The following is a 19,253-nucleotide window of genomic DNA, read 5'->3' as shown; positions in this document are numbered from 1 at the left end:
TTTTTTTTTTTTTTCATGCATAGCTGTGCACACAACCGTTGAATGGGGATGAAGGTCTATGGTACACCCTCTCACCCCATTCAGGAGCTTTGATCATGATTATGCATGGTGCACGATTGTGCACAAAACCATTCTTATTATTATTTTTTTTTAAAAGAAAGTATTTTTTGAATAAATGAAAATAGATTAAAAGAGAAAATGAAAATATACAATGCTTAAGCCACGGAGTCAATCCAAGGAATAAGGCCCTAAGCAAACAAAATTACAAGAAAGGGACTACAATTTAAAGATAAGGACAAAAACAGTCAACCAAATGGGAGATACAATTAAGATGAGGGGAAGGAATGAAATTTAGCTCCAGCCCCTGTGGTAGCCAAAGAAATAGAATTTTAAAGGACATTTTGAAAAATAATATAAAATACTATAACCTAGGAAGGTATTTGTAAACCCTTGGGGGTAATGAATTATTCTATTTCTTTCACTGCCAATGGAGGTTGTAGCTACTTGGCTGCAATTCGAGTAGTAGTCAATTTTTTTTTTCAAAGGAAAGGGCAAAACATTAGAACCAAAGGATCCATCAAAACCCCTAATTAAATAGGGATACAACAAAACCTCAGGGTTAGGAAGGGAAAGAAACAAGAACAACTGAAATAGATGAAACATAAAGCTAAGATAAGGGGCAAGAAGTGAAAGATTTTAAGGACAAATAAGATGCTTATTTTCTATTTGAATCCAAACAAATTCCATAGCTATGGAGAATTTTATTTCTAATTTTGAAAGAGATAACTTCCCCAATTTGCTTAATGGATTCCCTCCCACCCAGCAATATGATGAATTAATGCATTGAAAAATTTTGCGTTATATTTTGATGAAAGATTTTGCATTTGAGTCGTCTGATTTATGTGGATCCTTTTCCTAAAAAATGAACCTAACGACTTTTACAACCTGCCATGTGTACCATTATAAGAATGTTAGTGAATTATTATTTTAGGTGGGTTCCACTTATAAATGTGGGTAGGTGGCAGCTAGGTATAGAGTAGCTCATGAATGGTGACTTCTTGTCTTTGGCCACATTTGGTATTGAATCCAAAGTTTAAAAAATCCATAATGAGAAATCTTACGACTTTTTTTTTGGGGGGGTGGGGTGGTTTGGGTTTAAATAGTGTTATCAAAATATTTGAATTCTGAGGTTAGGGAGATTAGTGTTGTGAGTTCCATGTCATGAGTTTCTTGTTATGCAATAGAAACTGTTAGATTATTCTCAATTTTTGTGGGACCCATGAATCGCTTGGTCTCCATAGTAAATGAGACACATGGCAAGTCACTGGGCTTGAGATAACATCTGTATTCCTTAGCTATCTCACCATGGATTCGCTCTCAAATGAGTTAACCGTCCAATTAGTGATCCAAAGGCTTGGAAGAACCCGACACTCTTGCCATACAAGCCTCAGTTTTTCATAATCGTACAAAGGTTTGGGTTGTCGAGGCAAATGCCTAGGTTCAAGTCATGAGAAACGGAAGGTTAAGATCACCCCGAAACTCACACCTCTTAGGACCCAACATAGGTGGTGGAACCGCACATGGACGATGACTAGTATCTACTTTGAAGACTTTGAAAGCTTCTTCTCTTCATAATGTAACTCTCATATGGTTTAATTCTCTTCATGCAATTGGAGATACTGAAAGTGACTAGCAACGGTTCATGAATCCCAAATAGACCCAAATCAATGGTGACATATCTCAAATGAATACGATTTAGACTTTGCTAGACTTTCTATAGTAGAATTCAGGACTGAAGCTGAGAGCTAAGAAGAGGTGAAAACATTCATACCATGTACAAAAACTGTGACCAATCAAATAGAATCTTGTTTTCGTCGTCATCATCATCATCGTAACTAACAGGAACTTTCTTCTGGTTTTCCATGAAATTATCAGGTGATGTTCACCAACAGAAAGGAGAGAGGTGAACTACTAGAAACTCTGGTCAACAACAGAAAGAACATCACCATCCCCAACCTTACTCAAGTAATGTACCCAGCTAGCACTGCCATAAAAGCTTCTCCCTTCTTACTTAACCTGGTCTACTGGGGTGTAGAACAGGAAGAGCAGATCATCATTCCACTCATTCCTACTATCTTTCTCATTTATTTATTTGTCAACTGTGCAGAGGATATATCTCCTATGGGGTGAGGAGGACCAAATTTTCAATATGGAGATTGCCCAGAACCTGAAAGGGTATGTTCACTTACTCTGGTGGTTGGGGGGGGGGGGGGGGGGCGCTTAAATTTAATTCAGAAGGGACAGGGAGAGGAAGGGCAGAATAAGAGAGGAGAGAGATACTCAAATGAATGAATTCCTCTTGGAACCCTTCTTTTATACATCATCCTAATGAAAATATTCCCAATAAATATTATGACAGGCAACTAGGAGACAATGCAACACTGCTAAGCATTAAGAAGGGGGGTCACCTTGTTCACCTGGAGCGACCCTGTGTCTACAACAGACTTCTCAAGTCAATCCTGGCATCCCTGCATACAGATACAGCTCAACAATGAAGTTCACATTTTCCACTTCTGGTCCATGTTTCTGTTTCTTGCAGCATCTGTTTCCTGTTTTCTGTTGTCACATTTACAAGTAGAGAATTTGGAAAATCTGGCAGAACTTAAGATTCTTGTGTAATGTCTCTTCCAAGACATCCAATAAAATTGGAAGATTCTTATGTAATTGGTTGTGATGAATTTAAGTATAACTTTGTGAAACCAGAACCGACAAACCATTTAATAATAGGGTTGGTTTCAGTGCAAATAATCAATCGGTACAGTCTCGAACCGATTAGAACAACACGTTGCCCTGACTGAATAACCTACAAGAACCAAATCTGGCCTAAAACCCAGAAAACCAGTTAAAATTGTAGAATTGGTTAAAATTAAGCTAAGTGTTTCTTCAAATACTATAAACCTATTGATACATTTCTCCGGTTTGCAATTCTTATTTTAAATCTTGTAGAACCGATAATATCCCTCTAATCAATTTTGAACCGGACTAAGACTAATGAGAACCATTTACCGGAAACTGTTAAAAGAACCAGGACAATGGACCAATTATTTAATGGTCCTAGTCTCAAATATAAGACCAATTAGTTTTGTTGGTTACGGTCGGGGCCTCCAGAACCCAGAATCAATTAGAAACTGAACTGATTAACCAAACCAAATGAACTTTAATAATATTGGCACAAAATCAGATATGAGTTTTCAAATAGAAAACAGAACATGGTACAAATAGATTAAAAACCTGGATTATAATAAAAAGGTTAGGTGAAATGATGGGTTTCTAGAAGCCTAAGGTCACTAGGTTAAGAAATCCAATGAAACTAGAATCTAATTGATGGGTTTAGAAACCATGCATCTCACCTGAAACTAAACTGAAAATCCCATCACCCCTACATTAGCATCTCACCAAGGGTTGCACCGCATCTCACAGAATATTGGAGCAAAACCAAGCTTTATTCTTAAAATTCATATGGAGCTCTATTGCTCTTACATAAATATATAGAAACTAAAAGTACTTACAAGAGAAAAGGAAAGTATACTTGAGATCGGAAATAAAGAAATAAGAAACTCTATCATAATAAGAACAGATGCCCCTAATAACTAAAAGTCTATCTTAACTTGTTAGAATAGGTGCCCCACATAAATAAAACTCTATCCAAAGTAGAAATATGGGTTTTATTGAAGCAAGACTCTGTTATTCTTTACAACCAAGGAAATAACAATTACTTAATGAAATAAAATATCTCAAACTAAACCTAGTAAAGTAAATTCTGTATACCTACCTCCTACCCATAGTTTAGGCCCATTAAAGTGAGCCTATTACAAAAAAAAACCCCATTGACTAAAAGCCCAACACAAATATAAGTATAACCCAACCCAAGATTTATTTCCACCAAAATAAGCTTGCATCTGTGAATCATCTGCATCATGAAATAAACGTATAAATGGTGCAGGTCGTAAGAGTTTGCTTCATGCCAGAGTAGATTACCACTTTCACTTTGGCACGATGTGTGAAGCCATTACAAACCAGCTATTGAGAAATCGGATCTTCTGGCATTCATCTGAAGGACCACTGAATTTCCTCAAGAGTTCTCCCCTTTGTCTCAGGTACCCAAAGTGCCACAAACACTACAGTAAAAGCACTCAGGACTGTGTAAAGAGTAAATGTACCTGAAGAGAATGGAGTATCCTTTTAGTTCATTTCTGTGTGTGTGTGTGTGTGTGTGTGTGTGTGTGTGAGAGAGAGAGAGAGAGAGAGAGAGAGAGAGAGAGAGAGAGACCTCCACTGCTCCAATTCAAAAGCAAGTTCGCAGTCATTGTAATCAGCCAAGCTGTCAACCAGTTGAACAATGTGGCTACGCTTCCAGCAAGACTCTTGATATTCACTGGCATTATCTGTTATGCCGGGTACAGAAACCACATGAAACATGAATCTACTTGAAAAACTGACTCAAATCAAGAAACAGAAAGCCATACTATTATCAGTCAGTACTTCCTACTCAGCCAATATTTTTCTGCTCAACAATAAATCCTAATAATTCAAAGTCATTTTAAGAAAATTTGCTTTTCATGACCAACCCTAACATGAATATAAGGTCTACATAGGCACATACACTACATTTCTCCAGAGAACCTGTTGGTCCTAGCTCCTAAGTATTCTAAGATAGTGTGCAGCCACAAACATGTGATAGCCTGAGCAATCATCCAGGCATCTTAAACTCTCTTCCAAGAAATTATACATATCCTTTGACACCAGCTCAATTTATATTTCCCTGCCTTCTGCAACAGCAGTTACAAGAACCTAAAATGCCAGTGGAAGAATACTTTTCATCAATTGAATATAAAAAGTTAAACATTACCAATGTAATTTCCATCAAAATGTCACATGCACCATTAAGTAGGAAAGATTGCCTAGATGATTGCTTTTAAGTAGCAGCAGCAGCAACCACCACCACCACCACCACTGCCATAGCAACAACAGATTTACAGAACTCAAGAGTAACGGATCCCTGAACACGGTAGTGGTGATGAAGAGCAATGATGTGGTCTTAGACAACACAGGCACGGAAAACCGAGTGCGATCTGATCAGAGGTCGAAGCCTATGGATTTTCCAGCTTCATAATCAGTTATAGGTCCTCCCAGTAATCTCAATTGTTCTTTGGAGTCAACAAAACCATCTGTTCCTGCATAGTTCCTCTGTAAGGTTCAGTTCTCCCATCTAGATCTCAATATCTTTTTTTTTTTCTTCCTCTTCTAGCATTTATATGCCTTTGAGGTGGTAATTTATCTCTTACTCCCCCCCCCCCCCGGTTCAGAAAATTTATTTGACTGATCACTCTGTAACGCTCTGTTTTTTCAAAGTTATCAATGGAATGGAAATACACAATCAATAAATTATTATAGTCTGTCGTTATAAGCCTGTAGCTGATTTGTAGTGGTGCGTCAGGTTGACAGCCAGCACTTATTATAATTAGCCATAATCCGTCAATATTTTTGCATGGATCCTTATGCTTGTCCTTGCTTAGAATTCCCATGTAACCGACCCTATTAAGTTGAGATAAGGTTTTGGAAGTTGTTGTCGTATTGCCTAGAGAAACAAGATGAACAAACAGTGAATACCTCTGACATTATAACCCATGGGATAGGTCCAATTCCTAAAGAGAAGGCAATCACGAAGGTCTGCAAGAAAATAATTGGTTAAACTGACAATCACTAAACAAGGAATAGAAAACAAAAAAACAACTTTAGAAATTGAAGAGCCGAAAGACATACCACAATCCCCACCAAAGACAATATGCCCATTAAACTATAAAGATGTGAATCTTCAGAGAAAATGTCCTGTTTGCAGAAGCAGAAGAAACATTTAGTGCTCAATTCATGAACTCTCGGGGATGATACCCAGGAAATATAAATCTATGCATCGGGCAAAATCTATAGGTCCACAGTGTAACCGACCTTTAAGTAAAAGGATACTGAAACAAGAAGAAGACTGGCAGTCATTCCAGATGAGGAGATCTGCAGCAAGTGAAAAAAATATTTAATAGTTCATATTCCAAGAAGATATTATCATTGAGGAAAACAAACCATTCAAATCGCACTCACTATAAGAAGAAGCCGACGGCCAGCTTTGTCAGCCAACCATGTTGTGACTCCAGTAGCAATAACCTAGATAGCATATGATAACATCTTTCCCATAAGATGGATCTGATGAAAATTGTTCATGTAATGTCGTAATTCAATTTGGACAAATAAAAATACTTTACATAATGATTCAATTTAGTACCTGAATAGCACCAAGTCCACATGTTGCAACATTACTTGAGGAAATACCTGCTCAAATGTGATGCAATTAAAAGGAATAATGTATGTATGAAAACCAAAAGAAGCCAACTTTTATGTTCGTGGGCAGCAACATTTATTGATATAAAAGTGAGCAGTACACTCAATTATGGCAAGCTAAGAGCATAGTATATTTAACATAGGACATCCAAAACCTCAATGGTTACAAAACAAACACAGATAAGGGAGTACATTGCCTATGAAAATACAGCGTGCTGTTAGGTGAAGTGGTGGAGTACTGCACCTCCCCTTATTCCCCGGATTAGAATTGGCAAGCATTTCTAAAATGAATTTGAAGGAGTACATTCCCTATGAAAATGCAATGGAACATATATAGAAGTTGCATACATTCTAGCAAAAACCACTTCCAGAGTCTGTTTTTAGCAGCAAATAGGGAGGTAGTGGTAAAGGCACTACTTAGCCCAACGCTAAACTAAGAAGAAAGTCCTTCCACCCCTACTTGAGTAAGACTATAGCTCTTTCAGACCCTTTTTTTTTTTTCGGATCTTGATATTCTGTTTTGACTCATACAGGTGTGGTTTTTGCTTCGAAAGACACTCGCTAATTACTGCGTATTCAAAATTGCAACATTTCCATGGCATATAGGCTACTAATATGTTGCCCCTTTTTCTGGATCCATCTCACATCAATAACTTGATCCCTCCCATCAATTGAGAGACTCCGTGTTAACAAGGAATTTTTGACTTCCCGTTTTCAGATGGGTTTATCGATCCATGGTCCTTGATCTTATCACAAGGGTTGGGGAAGACGAGCAAAGCCTTTGCATATATCAAGCAAGGGGTTGCCACCGAATACACCACTTCATCAGTTAATTTAGGCAATACCCTTATTTGAGTAAACGATACTCATCCGATTCAAAGCCTTTAGCACATCGTATCAAGCAGGTCAAGAACCATGGCCCTAAAAGAATGCAACACCCATCTAACAACGACCTGCCAAGTGTCCCTCAACTATTAGGGTAAGAACATTTGTTGCCAAATCCAATCCCATCAAGATAGGTTGCATTTCAGCTTCTACACAATCAGTCAAACCAATAGGGCAGCCTTAATTTCTTAACCACAAGTTGACACTTAATGACGGTACATAATAGGATAAAGTTGATGAATGGAACAAATGGTGTGCTTAAATGCAATGATGTAAAAATTGGATTGCTTTTGGTCAAGTTTGGCCTAGTTTGGAAGGAAAATTTAGGAAATCAGGTTGATCAAGCTTCTGCGATCATGCCATTCTGAACCCAATACAAAAACAAAGGTTGAAAACCTTGAGCAGTAGCACACGGCATCTAGAACACTGTGGGCTAATTCAGGTTGAGGGAAAGATTACTTGATTCTTGGCAAAGACACAGTATAGAGGTAATGAAGAATAAGGTTCCTGAAAAAAGGTTTCGTTTTTCTTCCATAAGTATAATCAAAAATGGTTTCTGACACTGCAGATCAATCAAGTCTAAGTCTCCAAGGCATATTCAGATTAGAAACCAGGCATCTTCACCAAGAACCTACAGTACTATGCTCCATGATATCTAAGGTTTAAAATATCAATCAATGGAATTCTATTCAATATCAGAAATCAAATATCAAGATCTGTATGCCCAAAATTTTTGCTCCCTGCTGCACAATTTTCAAAAATAACCACATCCTCAACAGTGAACTTCTGTCAGTATTGACTTTAACCAAAATTATGGCTCACGATTAACACATCCCAGGAATCCACATTCCATAAGGCAATAGCTTCATTTTAGAGCTGCCACACATTACTCCAGCACTGTTTGTGAAGGTCTCACTATAAGCACAGCGGTATGCTCTAAGAAACTTCCATTCATGACTGACCCAAAACGTCCTTAACATTCATTATCAGTATAACACCTTCAATTGGTTAGCCATGGACCCATATCTATAGACCAGGTTTTAATATCTAATTTTCCTAAATCCCCTGTCTCTATTATAACACTCAAATCCTGACTTCTCCCTGACCTTAAATCAAATCAATAGGCAGAAGAGCCTTTTCCTGCATTTTCTCTGTTTCATATGGTGAATATCAACTGTTTTCTATAATGGATGTGTCCTTATATTCCCTGCTCTTATCTAGTCGAACATGGATTTTTCCCTAATCGTACATCATATATCATTCCGTAGCACAGAACCTTGGTTTTCTGGCATCAATCATGTTTAGAGATTCTTAATTAGGGTCTCCCATAAAAAAAAAAGGTGCACCCAGTGCTTGAGGCTTCTGCCACAGCGGGGCTTGAGGAGACTCCTCACCACTGCAGGGACTCCCATGAAGTCTCAAGCCAAAAAGCCATTTGACCACCAAAATAGTCGAACAAAACCAACTACCAAAACATGCAGGGTTTCGACCAGGTTTCGGTCGAAACCGACTTCTAGAACCTTGTTCAGTATGAATAGTGACATTGTGTTGTGAACATACATCACACTAAAATAGTAGGAAATATTTTGCATTAGTAATTGATCACTGGAAATTTCCAGTAGGGATGAGAAAAACTGAAGTAGCAACAAATAATTGATTTCAAATATTCTGATGACACCATGTATCAATTGAATTTACACCCCCTCACTTGGAACTAATCAAGGTAAACAATAAGTACCAAATTTGACATCTACTTGGCCAGCTACTGACCTAATTGGGAGCTTTTCAGTCAAGATCATTGGATGGACATTCCATTGGGAAGAAAGCAGGAGTGATCCATATATGAATAGTTACAGTGGTGTCTAGGATGAAGACAGGGAGTGACCGGATTATAAGTCGGGCAGCAGTGTTCTCAGTTCCAGGAAGACCTACACCTGGGAGGGGAGCAGAAGAAAGAGGTGCTTGTTCCCTTCTCTATAGTGCAGGTTCTAAGACCACGCGAAGATTGGAGACTAAACACGAATCATCAAATCCTTTGACCATTCGTTTTGAGCCTCCAATTCTTTAAGAAATGCTAATGAAAAACGCCACCTAAAGTCCTGTTAGGAAAGATGCCAGTTGGAATATACAAGACACTACATGTTTGAAGGATTAATCCAAAAGAGACTAAGACATCACCATCTCATGATCTTACCAGCAGCTTCAAAAATGGTCGTGGAATAAAATAGAACGCCATTGATTCCACTAGCCTGCTGCAGCACAAGTAATCCAATTCCTATCTGCAAGATAGCGATTATCCAAGCAAATTAGGTCTCTTGATATCAAAAGATCTTTTCCTTGCTCCCCCATTCTCCTTTTCATTACTCCATTTTTGGGTTTGATAAAAGCAACATCACCAAACTTTCGGAAATTCATAATACCATCAAAGGAAACCAATATCTTCTACGTTTCAGATCGGAAAACCGAATTGTAGTTCTTCTGCTTGTTGATGCCACAGACCTCTGTAAAAAGAGAATTACAAACAAAATTTCATTGACTTGATGGATAATAATATAAAAACCATATCATCTGACAGTTTTTTATATTGAATCTCTGTCCAGTTAATTGGTCAACAGATTTAAGAAACAATGTATGGGCATGAATTTATCTTTCATACAACAAACTGACAAGAAAAAAATTTAAATTTGTTACCTTGATTTCATTCACTTCAATGGATATGTCTGTGTCAAATCCCCGTAGAACTTGCAAAGAAGCTTCAAAATCATCCATCATACCCATTTTTGCCTAAATTTCATAAGAAAGGGAGGATATCAGAATCTTTAACATGCCTTTCAGCTTCAATTGAAATATCATTTACTTCAGAGAATCCTCACCAGCCACCGGGGAGATTCAGGGACGAAAAACAGACCAGGTATCAAAATCGTGCAGGGCAAGATTCCTGCACAGGAAAAAAGAGTTAAGACAATGAGTTTAAATGCACTAATAAGGGGGGCAAGGTTCATGTGATCCAGACAATTCCCTGTTTATTTCCTTATCATTTTTTTTTTTTTTGGGGGGGGGGGGTTGGGAAGGTTCTGTTTGATTGAATTCAATGGAAGTTTAAAGAAAAATGAAAAGAAAGCTGCCAAGAAGGTGAACTTTACAGTCATCAAACCAATACACTCATTAAAAGCTAGACGGAGAATTTTTAACTCACTGTGTAACAGATAAACACAGTGATGAGGCTTGATAAATTGGAAAGAAGATTGTACTTCTAAATACATCAAAATAACTAGACCTGATAGTCAAAAACTCAAACAGGTATTTGCTGTAGGTAGGATGAGAATCTGAAAAAGTAGCCATGTGTGTAAATCCTATCGAAACTTCAGTCAAGTTAAGAAGAACTATTCCCTGTGATTCCAGAGAAAATAAAGTTTGTGGGTACCTTTAAAACATAATCAAGCACCCGACAAGTCTGTAGAGAGAACCAAACAAAGTATCGTATTTCTCCCAAAGAAAAAATGTTTCAAGTCTTGAGACACAAGATACCTAATTAATCTTACTATAATTTGACAAGGAGTTGACCTACCGTCAGACTGATTAAGCCTTGAATCGTCACTGAATTAAAACCAAGTACAAAGTTAAAGCCTCATCCAAAATTCAACAAAAAGAAGTAACAAAATATTATCCTTTAAAGATATAGAATGAAGCAGGGAGAAAAAAGATGGAAACAAAGGAAAATAAACATTCTTGAAATTAGATAGAAATAACGGGTCCTGAAGAATGAAGTATCTCTGTTTGTGACACTGCTTTAGAACAAATAGTATATGTAATAATTCAAACAAAAGTACAGGAAGAACACAGCCTGAAACTCAGTGTAAGCCCCAAATTTGATTGATGAGAATACAGTTATTCCAAAGACCCTTTAACATGTGGAATAAAAAACTGAAATTCAAGCATCCTCTCATACTAGTAAGAAGTCATAACCTTTTTAGATGCTTACCTAAAACTGCAAGGATTCTCCAGTGAACAAAAAGTCCCAAAAGATAAGCCAACAGTATTCCAATTGTCACTGATAGCTACGCAACAGAATGACCAATTCTGTTGGTTAGTTTACAGTAATCAAGGTTATTGCGGATTAATAATAACAACATGAATCCTCGATTAAAACCATGAAGTAAGGAAGAGATAACTAGCCTGGTTCACTGATCCAAGGCCTCCCCGCATGTTCTGAGGTGCTATCTCTGCTATATATACAGGCACCTATAGAATATAAACATGATTAATTTAGCAGTAATCAAGAGAGAGAGAGAGAGAGAGAGAGAGAGAGAGAGAGAGAGAGAGAGAGAGGGATTAATTAGGCTCCCCAAACTCAATACAAAATCAAAGGATCGGATAAACAGGAAATTTCGAACTTACAGTGTAAGAGATTACACCCACCCCAAATCCTTCCAGTAACCTTCCCATGTATAGAAATGAAGAATCCTAATCACAAAAGCTGAAATTAATCAGCAGGGGTACAAGAGAAGCAAAAAACTAAACGGTTTGAAATGACGACAGAGATAAAATAATACGTTAGGAAAGAACTCCTTACATGGGCAAAAGATATCGCGAGCCATCCAATGATATTAGGGATAGAAGCAATCATCAACGACTGCAAATCAGTTGTGAAGGGGAGGTGGGGTTGGGAAGAAAGGTTTAAGCTAAAGAGAAGAAGACAATTTAAATCACCAAATCAATTAGAAATGATTTAAGTGAGTACCCCTTTTCTCCCTATGTACTCTGCAAGTTGACCGCTGGCTATTGCTCCAACCATGGCGCCTACATTGGACAGAGACCCAAATATCGAGAACTGAACATCTCCAAGATTATGAGTTAGAACTAGAAGATCCATTTCAAAATTTCAAATTCTATTCGACATTTAAAATGATCAGAAAGAAGATTCAACCTCGGAGATTGAAAGTGCAAGATCGTTGATTATGTCCGCTTCCGTAGGGGAAGAATATCCACCCTGGGAGATACAACGGGAAAATCCTGATCAAGAGAGACGAAGCAGAATCAAGAGAATACAAATGAGTAGGTGAGTGGAGAAGCTTACGGTGAAGCCGTACTGAATAGGGCCCAACGCGACGACGAGGACGCAGAACACAACGGAAACGGAGTTGTCCCGGAGAACCTGAGCAGAAGAGCCGAGCTTGTCCATCATGCTTGACTGCCTCGAACCCATTCGATACCAGCTTCCCGTGTGCAGGAAGGGCTTCCGTATATCCCTTCCTTCCTCATTCTCCTCTCTGAAACTCATTTCTCTCTCTCTCTCTCTCTCTCTCTCTAGTGCCAAACACAGAGGAATGTATCCTTATACCGTTAGGAGCTCCGGCGGGGAACCGCTGGGAAATGGGCAGTGAGCAACAACGGCGTCGCCGTAGGAGAAGGAGATCGAAGCCGGAGTAAACCAACCTTTTAAGACTGGTGGTTAATGATTGATTGTCTTATTCGTGTACGAGATTCTCCTCTATGGACAGGGTGGAAATGTCTACTGTCCTTTAAATCACGACAGGTTTTCTTGTGATTACAACGAGTGATTAGGGGTGTTTTTGTATTTACATATAACTTGTATCGTATGCTTTCGTGGAAAAAAATAATAAGTAACAAAAAAATCAGGTTCTATCATGTGCAGTTGCGCACTCACCAGTCACCAGTCACCAGTCACCAGTCTACCAGACTCACCAGTCACCATACTCTGTGATCACGTCGGGAAATGAGTTAGGAGCTCAGTGGTGGAAGCCTCTGGCGTGTCGTGTGACTCTCTATTCTGCCCCCACCTATATACGTTACTGTCCATGTTCTTATCATGTTGTGACATTTGTATAGTTGTACTTAGGATATACATTTTTAATTGACAGCTTCAATTATTTTCAAAGTTCTTTAAATATAATAAGAACAATTTTAGAAAAAATTTAAAAGTCATCAATCATGTTAAATCCTTATGAAAATGTCTATGAGATTTCAAAAATAACTTGAAAATGATTTATGATTATGTCAATATCAAACACTATCAGGATTTTAAAAAATAAATTGGAAGCGATTTTATTATGGGCCATTTGATAACATTTCTGTAATTTTTGTTTGAAAAAACGGTAAAATTATAAATTTTCGCTTCTAGGAACATAAGCAGAATTTTGGGTGTTTAATAAACCTCTTGTTTCTTGAAATGTTTCTCTATCGTAGGAGCCAGCCTAGCCAAGTTCGATGCCGTCCCCCACCTCCACTCCACCTCCTCCACACATCCATAATCTCCCATCTTCCGAGCCAACCAAAACAGCTATGCCGGCCATTTCTTAGTTGAACCACCACCACCATCAACACTGTCAGTGAACAACAATTTCCTTGCACCCTCTCGAAATGACCAAATAGCTCCTAAGACCCTATTCCTCTGGCGACGAAGTTGTCTGGATCCTACCTCACCATCACCATTGATGATAGACCGGTGCTCTTGCTGCCTCGACATAGTAGCTTCAAGCTGACGAAGAGTCTTTGAGAAGACCCTAGAGAGGGCCGTACGGTTGACTTCCCTCAAAGTCTTGGAGCCTTCACGGAGGTTCTTATCGATGAGCTTCTCCATAAAACCCCTCACGACTTCATACTTGTGAGAGCTTGGTCAGTCTGGATCATCATCTCTCCTGTCCTTGATCAAAATAACAAATTCCCCATTTATATGATCCATAAATCAAAGAAGTTTTTGAAAAAATAAAAAATGAAAAACAAATTCTGCCCTAGTTCTTACATATTGGCGCAGGAGATTCCTCAGCCGTCTGGAATGTACCAAGCCAAACTCTAGCGCCGTTCTTCGCCGAATCTCTAATCTCCGCTGCAATTTCCCCCACATGGCCGTTGTCTTTTTTTTTTTTTTTTTGGTAGAATGGTCATTGTCTTACTCCTCTGTAATGCTTTCCCTTCAACGGAGCCGCAGCTAGAGCTGTCACTGAAGTTGACTTCTCCGGTACCGGCGATGATGCCGTAGTTACAACTAATGAAGCCGAAGCCAAAGCCATCGTTTGCACTTGAAACACTTCGCCAAAAGTCGATTCCTAAGGCTTTACTTTTTTGCTCCTCTCCCCATCAACCCAGGGTTTGCTGTTGATTCTAGTGTCCTCTTCCATGAGAGAAGCTTCTCTACCTTAAAGCCCTCAACGTTGATTCCTCCGCTCAGCTCCGGTCGACTCCCTCAAGTCCTTTGAGAAATGTCTATACTCAATGGGCATTGAACGCTCCGACGTCGGTGTCAAGGGAATAATGTTGGGTTTGGGGAAGGAAATGCCCACAAGTATGTTTTTGTTTCTTGAACAATAAATCAATATAAATTCGTATTTATGTTTCTAAAATAAGCAAAAACGGAATAAGTTTATCAAACGCTTTTTGTTCCGTTTTTGTCGTTTCTTGACATAGAAACGGTAGAAACGCATTTCTGTAAATGTTATCAAACGGGCCCTATGTTGTTATAGAAAGTTTCAAGTAATAAAATAGGATGGATAATATTATGGTCCACGTGATTTTATGGTTGTTTACCCTATATAGGTGTTTGGATATTCTCGTTTTCTGAGGATTTATTAGCATTGTAATATCTCCATTACCTTATTTTGTTTAATGTCTTCTTTTGTTCTTTGAGAGGGTCCTTACTTAAAGGGAAAAAAAAAAAGTAACAAAAAATATATTGAGGGTGATTTGTCATTATGTCATTATCAAATGTGTCATTGTCATACAAATTTTTGAAGTATATATGTGAAATGAAAATATTATCTTCATTGGAAAAAAATTAGTGATTGTCTAATTGTCTAAATAGTAATGATAGTATCTTGTACTTGAATCAATGACTCACTTTTTCTAGGTAATGGCAAAGAGGACCGAAACATGCTACTCAAAGACTCTACTGAGGCAAAGATGGGCTCTCAAGAACGTAGAGGTAGGATGGTGCAGTTGGTCAGATCTAAAATGGGTCATACAATGAACGGTAGTTAAAGTCAATGGCTCTCTTAGGGTTCCCCCATTTGGTATCACTGGGGAAGAGGATCAAGTTGGCCCTTGCGAACAACTTGATGCACTATCTCCTTTCAACTACATTGAAAAGGAAAAACAAGGAAATTTACATATCATTTGACATCGTGAGGAATATCAAAAGAAAATCTCATTATTTAAAGGATCTATGTATGTAAAAAATTGGGAAAATTACATGATTATATACTTTTGGGTTTGGGTTTCCCTTTACAAAATTACCCACAAAAAATCTTGATTAACAAAATACCCAAAATTAGGATTAGGTTTACAAAACTATCCACCCAAAGTTTCAGTTAATAAAAATGCCCAAAATCAGGTTTGGGTTTACAAAACTACCAAAAATAGTGATTATTCATTTTCCACATATAATAATTTATTTTTTTATTACTAAAACTTTGAGCGGGTAGTTTTGTAAACCCAAACTCAAATTTGGGTATTTTTCTTGACTTAAACTTTAAGTGCGTAATTTTGTAAAGGAAACTTAATTTTGGGTATTTCTATTAATTGAAACTTTTGGTGGGTAATTTTGTAAAGAAAAACCTAAAAGTGAGTAATCATATAATTTTTTCCCCAAAAAATTTACAGAAAAACTTGTTCATTATTGATTAACTTAAAAAATCTCTTCAAGTGATAGTTTGAAAAATTCTCATTAAAAACATTACACATTCTCTTTGCTAAAACTACTTCGACTCCAGCTCCTCTGATGTATTCTCTGACTTGAACCAAACAATTTCAGCTCCTTGGGCAACTCCCATTGCTGATGGGCAGAGACTCTTCGACCATTGGCAACATCTCACGTTAAAGGCTGCCATCAAACCTATTTCGACATCCCTTCGTTGCAGCCATTCAAATGTATACTTCTCAATGTCATCATTTCATTTAAGTTTTGTGTGTGAAGGTCTCTCTCAAAGAAGGCATTGTGGTCTTACTTTATTTCCTCCGATCGCTTGTGGTATAATTTAAGGTTTTTATGTCATTCATAGTTTTTTATTTATTTATTTTTTATTTCTTGAGAATTTGATTAGTGGAACACCTCATTAATGTAACGGTTGGCAAATCCCACCTCGGGAGACTCTGGCAATGGTGGGGTGGGAGACAAGAGTGTATCAATGTGAGAATTATTCTTATAAGATTTTATCAGCACACATGTAATCCATCATGGGGCTTTTTCTTGTTTGGATTATATGTGTGTGGTTCAAGATTGTATGATAATGGTTCTTATATGATGGTACGAGAACTTAATTCACTTTTGAGAGAACATGTTACTAGACATGGAAAAAATTGTTTTGCTGAGATTGTCTATTAATTATCACCCCATTAAAAAACATCTCACAATTTCGTGGGGTTGGTAAATTTTGTATAATAATCTCACCCCATCAAAACCCCTATTTTCAATCGAAGCCTACATGGTTTTTGTGGAGTGAGATTTCATAAGAGAAAGAGAAATTAGAGTGGATGGATTCCACAAGAAAAGATATGAGATGCAGATATAAAATGAGTTTTTTTTCTTTTGAATAATGTCTTATTGAAATTTTACTTTTTATGGGAAAGGGACACTGAAACGTAGGTTTCTTCTTTTTTTTTTTTTTTGTAATAAAGAGACTTCAAAAAGAAAGTGGAGTGAAAAGAAGTGGCGTGCCATTCCACCGTACATAAAACCTTTTTTTTTGTTTTGGGTGAAGCTTTATCCTACATAATTAGGCACGCATGTTAGGATTCGGTTTCTCTCCGATTCTACTAGCCCAATTCTCCATGCCCATGATACATGTACATTTCAAAATCCAATAATTGTGAATTTTTTTTTTTTAAATTTAAACTTACTTGAATTCCTCAAATGCCTCAACATTTCACAAGAATTAAATTTTAAAAGAGAGAGCGTGGGACGGTTACCCAAGAATAAGGTATACTACCGTTTATTGATCATTGGATGCTGTCAGTTTAACTGAAATCGTTGGATTTATATTTATTAGTTTAATCCTAAAAACATTAAGAGAGAGAGAAATACGGTACGATTTCTCTGGGCATACGTATTCTCCATCCCTACTATGGTCTCAATCGGTTGTTGCAGAGTTCCAAGTTCAGTTCATAGGCTCCTTCTCTAATAGGTTCTGCAAATGAAAAGCAAGCCGCCTTGTATACATCATTTTTCCTAACTGAAACATGCCCATTGATGACAACGACGATGCAAAACTGAGAAACTCGCTGCCCTGCCCTCTCTCACCTCACCCACACCCCTTCTTCGACCATCTCAACCCTGCAACTTCCCCTTCCCAACCCGTGTCCTCATACCTACTGCTTTCGTGGCGTCCGGCACCTCATCTCCATACCCCCCCCCCTTGCGGTTACTAGTTACAGGTGAGCATGAACTTTCAAAGGGACATCCAATCTAAACATAGGTTTTCTCCAAAAGGCAAAATAGAAAACAATTACAACTCCCAAATTTGTTGGCCTCTCTTCTTGAATTTCTTCCCACTTATCATTACTTGGGTTTCCAAGGTAATTCGATCAAATCTGGAACTTTTTGTTGGGTGCATTGGTTGAACATCTCCGATTTTGAAACCATATGGATAGTTGTCAAATTTCTTAAAGAATCTAGATTTTATTAAATTGGAAAGAGCGAGGGGGATCACCTGCACTGGTTATTCCAGTGGAGTCGTCTGTGACCACCTCCGCTAGTTATTTCAACGAAGTCCTCTATGTTGTCCCTATCTTCTTCGCATTCGCAGTTAGGGATTCCTGTGACAATACTGACCAGGGAACTTCAATAATAGGTTTTCTTATTAATGCACGGAACACGTGGAAAGCCTATAAAGCTATGTCAACTCCTCCAGAAAAGGTCTCTGATGAGATTTTTTTCTCCAAGTAGAGAGAGAGAGAGAGAGAGAGAGAGAGAGGCCAAATAATAGGTATTCCGTATAGTATATCGTTTATTCCATACCATTAATATGTATATTACCATTTTTCATCCAATGGCAAATATCATGTCTTTATTATCTAACGGCTAATAAATGCTAGCATATTTTATTCTAAGGTAATGTGCTAGCATGCCCAATCTTTTCCCACTTTAAAAGTATATAAGGTTGTGTTCAGTAGGCAAGAGAAGAAAAAAACAGAAGAAGAAATGATCTAGAAAAGAGAAGAAAAGAAAAGAATTGAAATGCTAATAAAAGAAAAAAAAAATGTATACATGTGTTTAGTTACCATCAAAAGAAAAAAGAAAAGAGAAGCTTTTATATTTTCTTGTATTATTGACAAGATTTTTTTTATATTAACTTAATTATTCCAAAAGTGAATTTTGAAATTAAAAAATAATCTTCTCTTGATCCAGAACATGTCAAATACAAAGGGAATTTATTATATCTTTATACATTTTTTATTTTATTTTATTTTTTGACCATCAAACATAGTCTAACACAGTTAAAGTATGTATGTTTGGATACCATTAGAAGAGAAGAAAAAAAAAATGTATTTTTTTTTTGTTTCCTTATATTTTGGGCAAGATTATTTTTTGACAGTAAAAGAAACTTTATTATTCCAAAGATGAATTTTAAAATTCAAAAGTAAAATATTCTCTTGATTCAAGACATGCTAAACACAAAGAAAATTTCTCAAACCAAGAAAAAAAATTACAAAAATTGTACTTACGTTTTTTTTCTTCTCATAACTATGCCCTTTATGCCTATCCACTTTTGTGATTCAAACAAATTGGGATTGCGGTATCTCTGAGCAATTTTTTTTACACACGTTGTCATCAATTGCCAGAGGTTCTTGAGCACCCAACGCATGGAATGAATCCACCAACCAATGTGCCTGGGTGGAATGTCTTATCCCAATTATAGCCAATTGACTGGCCCAAGAGGCCAAAAGCTCCCATTATCAGAAAATGACTGGATTTTGTCCAAATGAGCTAACCATTACCAAAATTTGAGCTTCCTATTGTGATTGAT

General features: G+C 37.4%; 2 protein-coding genes across 2 annotated transcripts in view; one reads left to right on the top strand and one right to left on the bottom strand.

Annotated features, from left to right (window-relative positions):
• Nucleotides 1-2,759, top strand: part of LOC122084114 (monoacylglycerol lipase ABHD6-like) — a 5,385-nt gene extending 2,626 nt beyond the window's left edge. Inside the window, exons 2-4 of the mRNA XM_042652183.1 lie at nt 1,936-2,025; nt 2,168-2,235; nt 2,420-2,759. Of these exons, the coding sequence (XP_042508117.1) occupies nt 1,936-2,025; nt 2,168-2,235; nt 2,420-2,555 (294 nt within the window). The 3' untranslated portion in view covers nt 2,556-2,759. The remainder of the gene's footprint in view (nt 1-1,935; nt 2,026-2,167; nt 2,236-2,419) is intronic.
• A 949-nt stretch (nt 2,760-3,708) lies between these two features.
• Nucleotides 3,709-12,763, bottom strand: LOC122084113 (sugar transporter ERD6-like 6). Its single transcript, XM_042652181.1, has 18 exons — nt 12,353-12,763; nt 12,203-12,265; nt 12,017-12,106; nt 11,849-11,908; nt 11,674-11,739; nt 11,452-11,517; nt 11,258-11,333; nt 10,149-10,213; nt 9,967-10,059; nt 9,696-9,776; nt 9,470-9,554; nt 6,335-6,381; nt 6,154-6,216; nt 6,007-6,066; nt 5,824-5,889; nt 5,671-5,730; nt 4,331-4,445; nt 3,709-4,220 (listed from the first exon to the last, which is right to left on the bottom strand). Exons 1-18 carry the CDS (start codon nt 12,554-12,556, stop codon nt 4,108-4,110), a joined length of 1,473 nt encoding a protein of 490 aa, XP_042508115.1. The 5' UTR covers nt 12,557-12,763; the 3' UTR covers nt 3,709-4,107.
• Between the last annotated feature and the right edge of the window lie 6,490 nt (nt 12,764-19,253).

The sequence above is a fragment of the Macadamia integrifolia genome, chromosome 7 (assembly GCF_013358625.1).
Source record: "Macadamia integrifolia cultivar HAES 741 chromosome 7, SCU_Mint_v3, whole genome shotgun sequence".
Lineage (NCBI taxonomy): Eukaryota > Viridiplantae > Streptophyta > Magnoliopsida > Proteales > Proteaceae > Macadamia > Macadamia integrifolia.
Note: the sequence above shows the minus strand (reverse complement) of the source record. Positions and strands in the feature narration are given on the sequence as shown.

What these genes read in the sequence shown, in the direction of transcription:
- LOC122084113 (XM_042652181.1), bottom strand. Translation starts at nt 12,556, where the DNA reads ATGAGTTTCAGAGAGGAGAATGAGGAAGGAAGGGATATACGGAAGCCC. An exon ending in TGGGTGTAATCTCTTACACT is followed by an intron (nt 11,518 to 11,673) that starts GTAAGTTCGAAA and finishes TATATTCTATAG; the next exon opens with GTGCCTGTATATATAGCAGA. An exon ending in GATATTGGTTTCCTTTGATG is followed by an intron (nt 9,555 to 9,695) that starts GTATTATGAATT and finishes GCTATCTTGCAG; the next exon opens with ATAGGAATTGGATTACTTGT.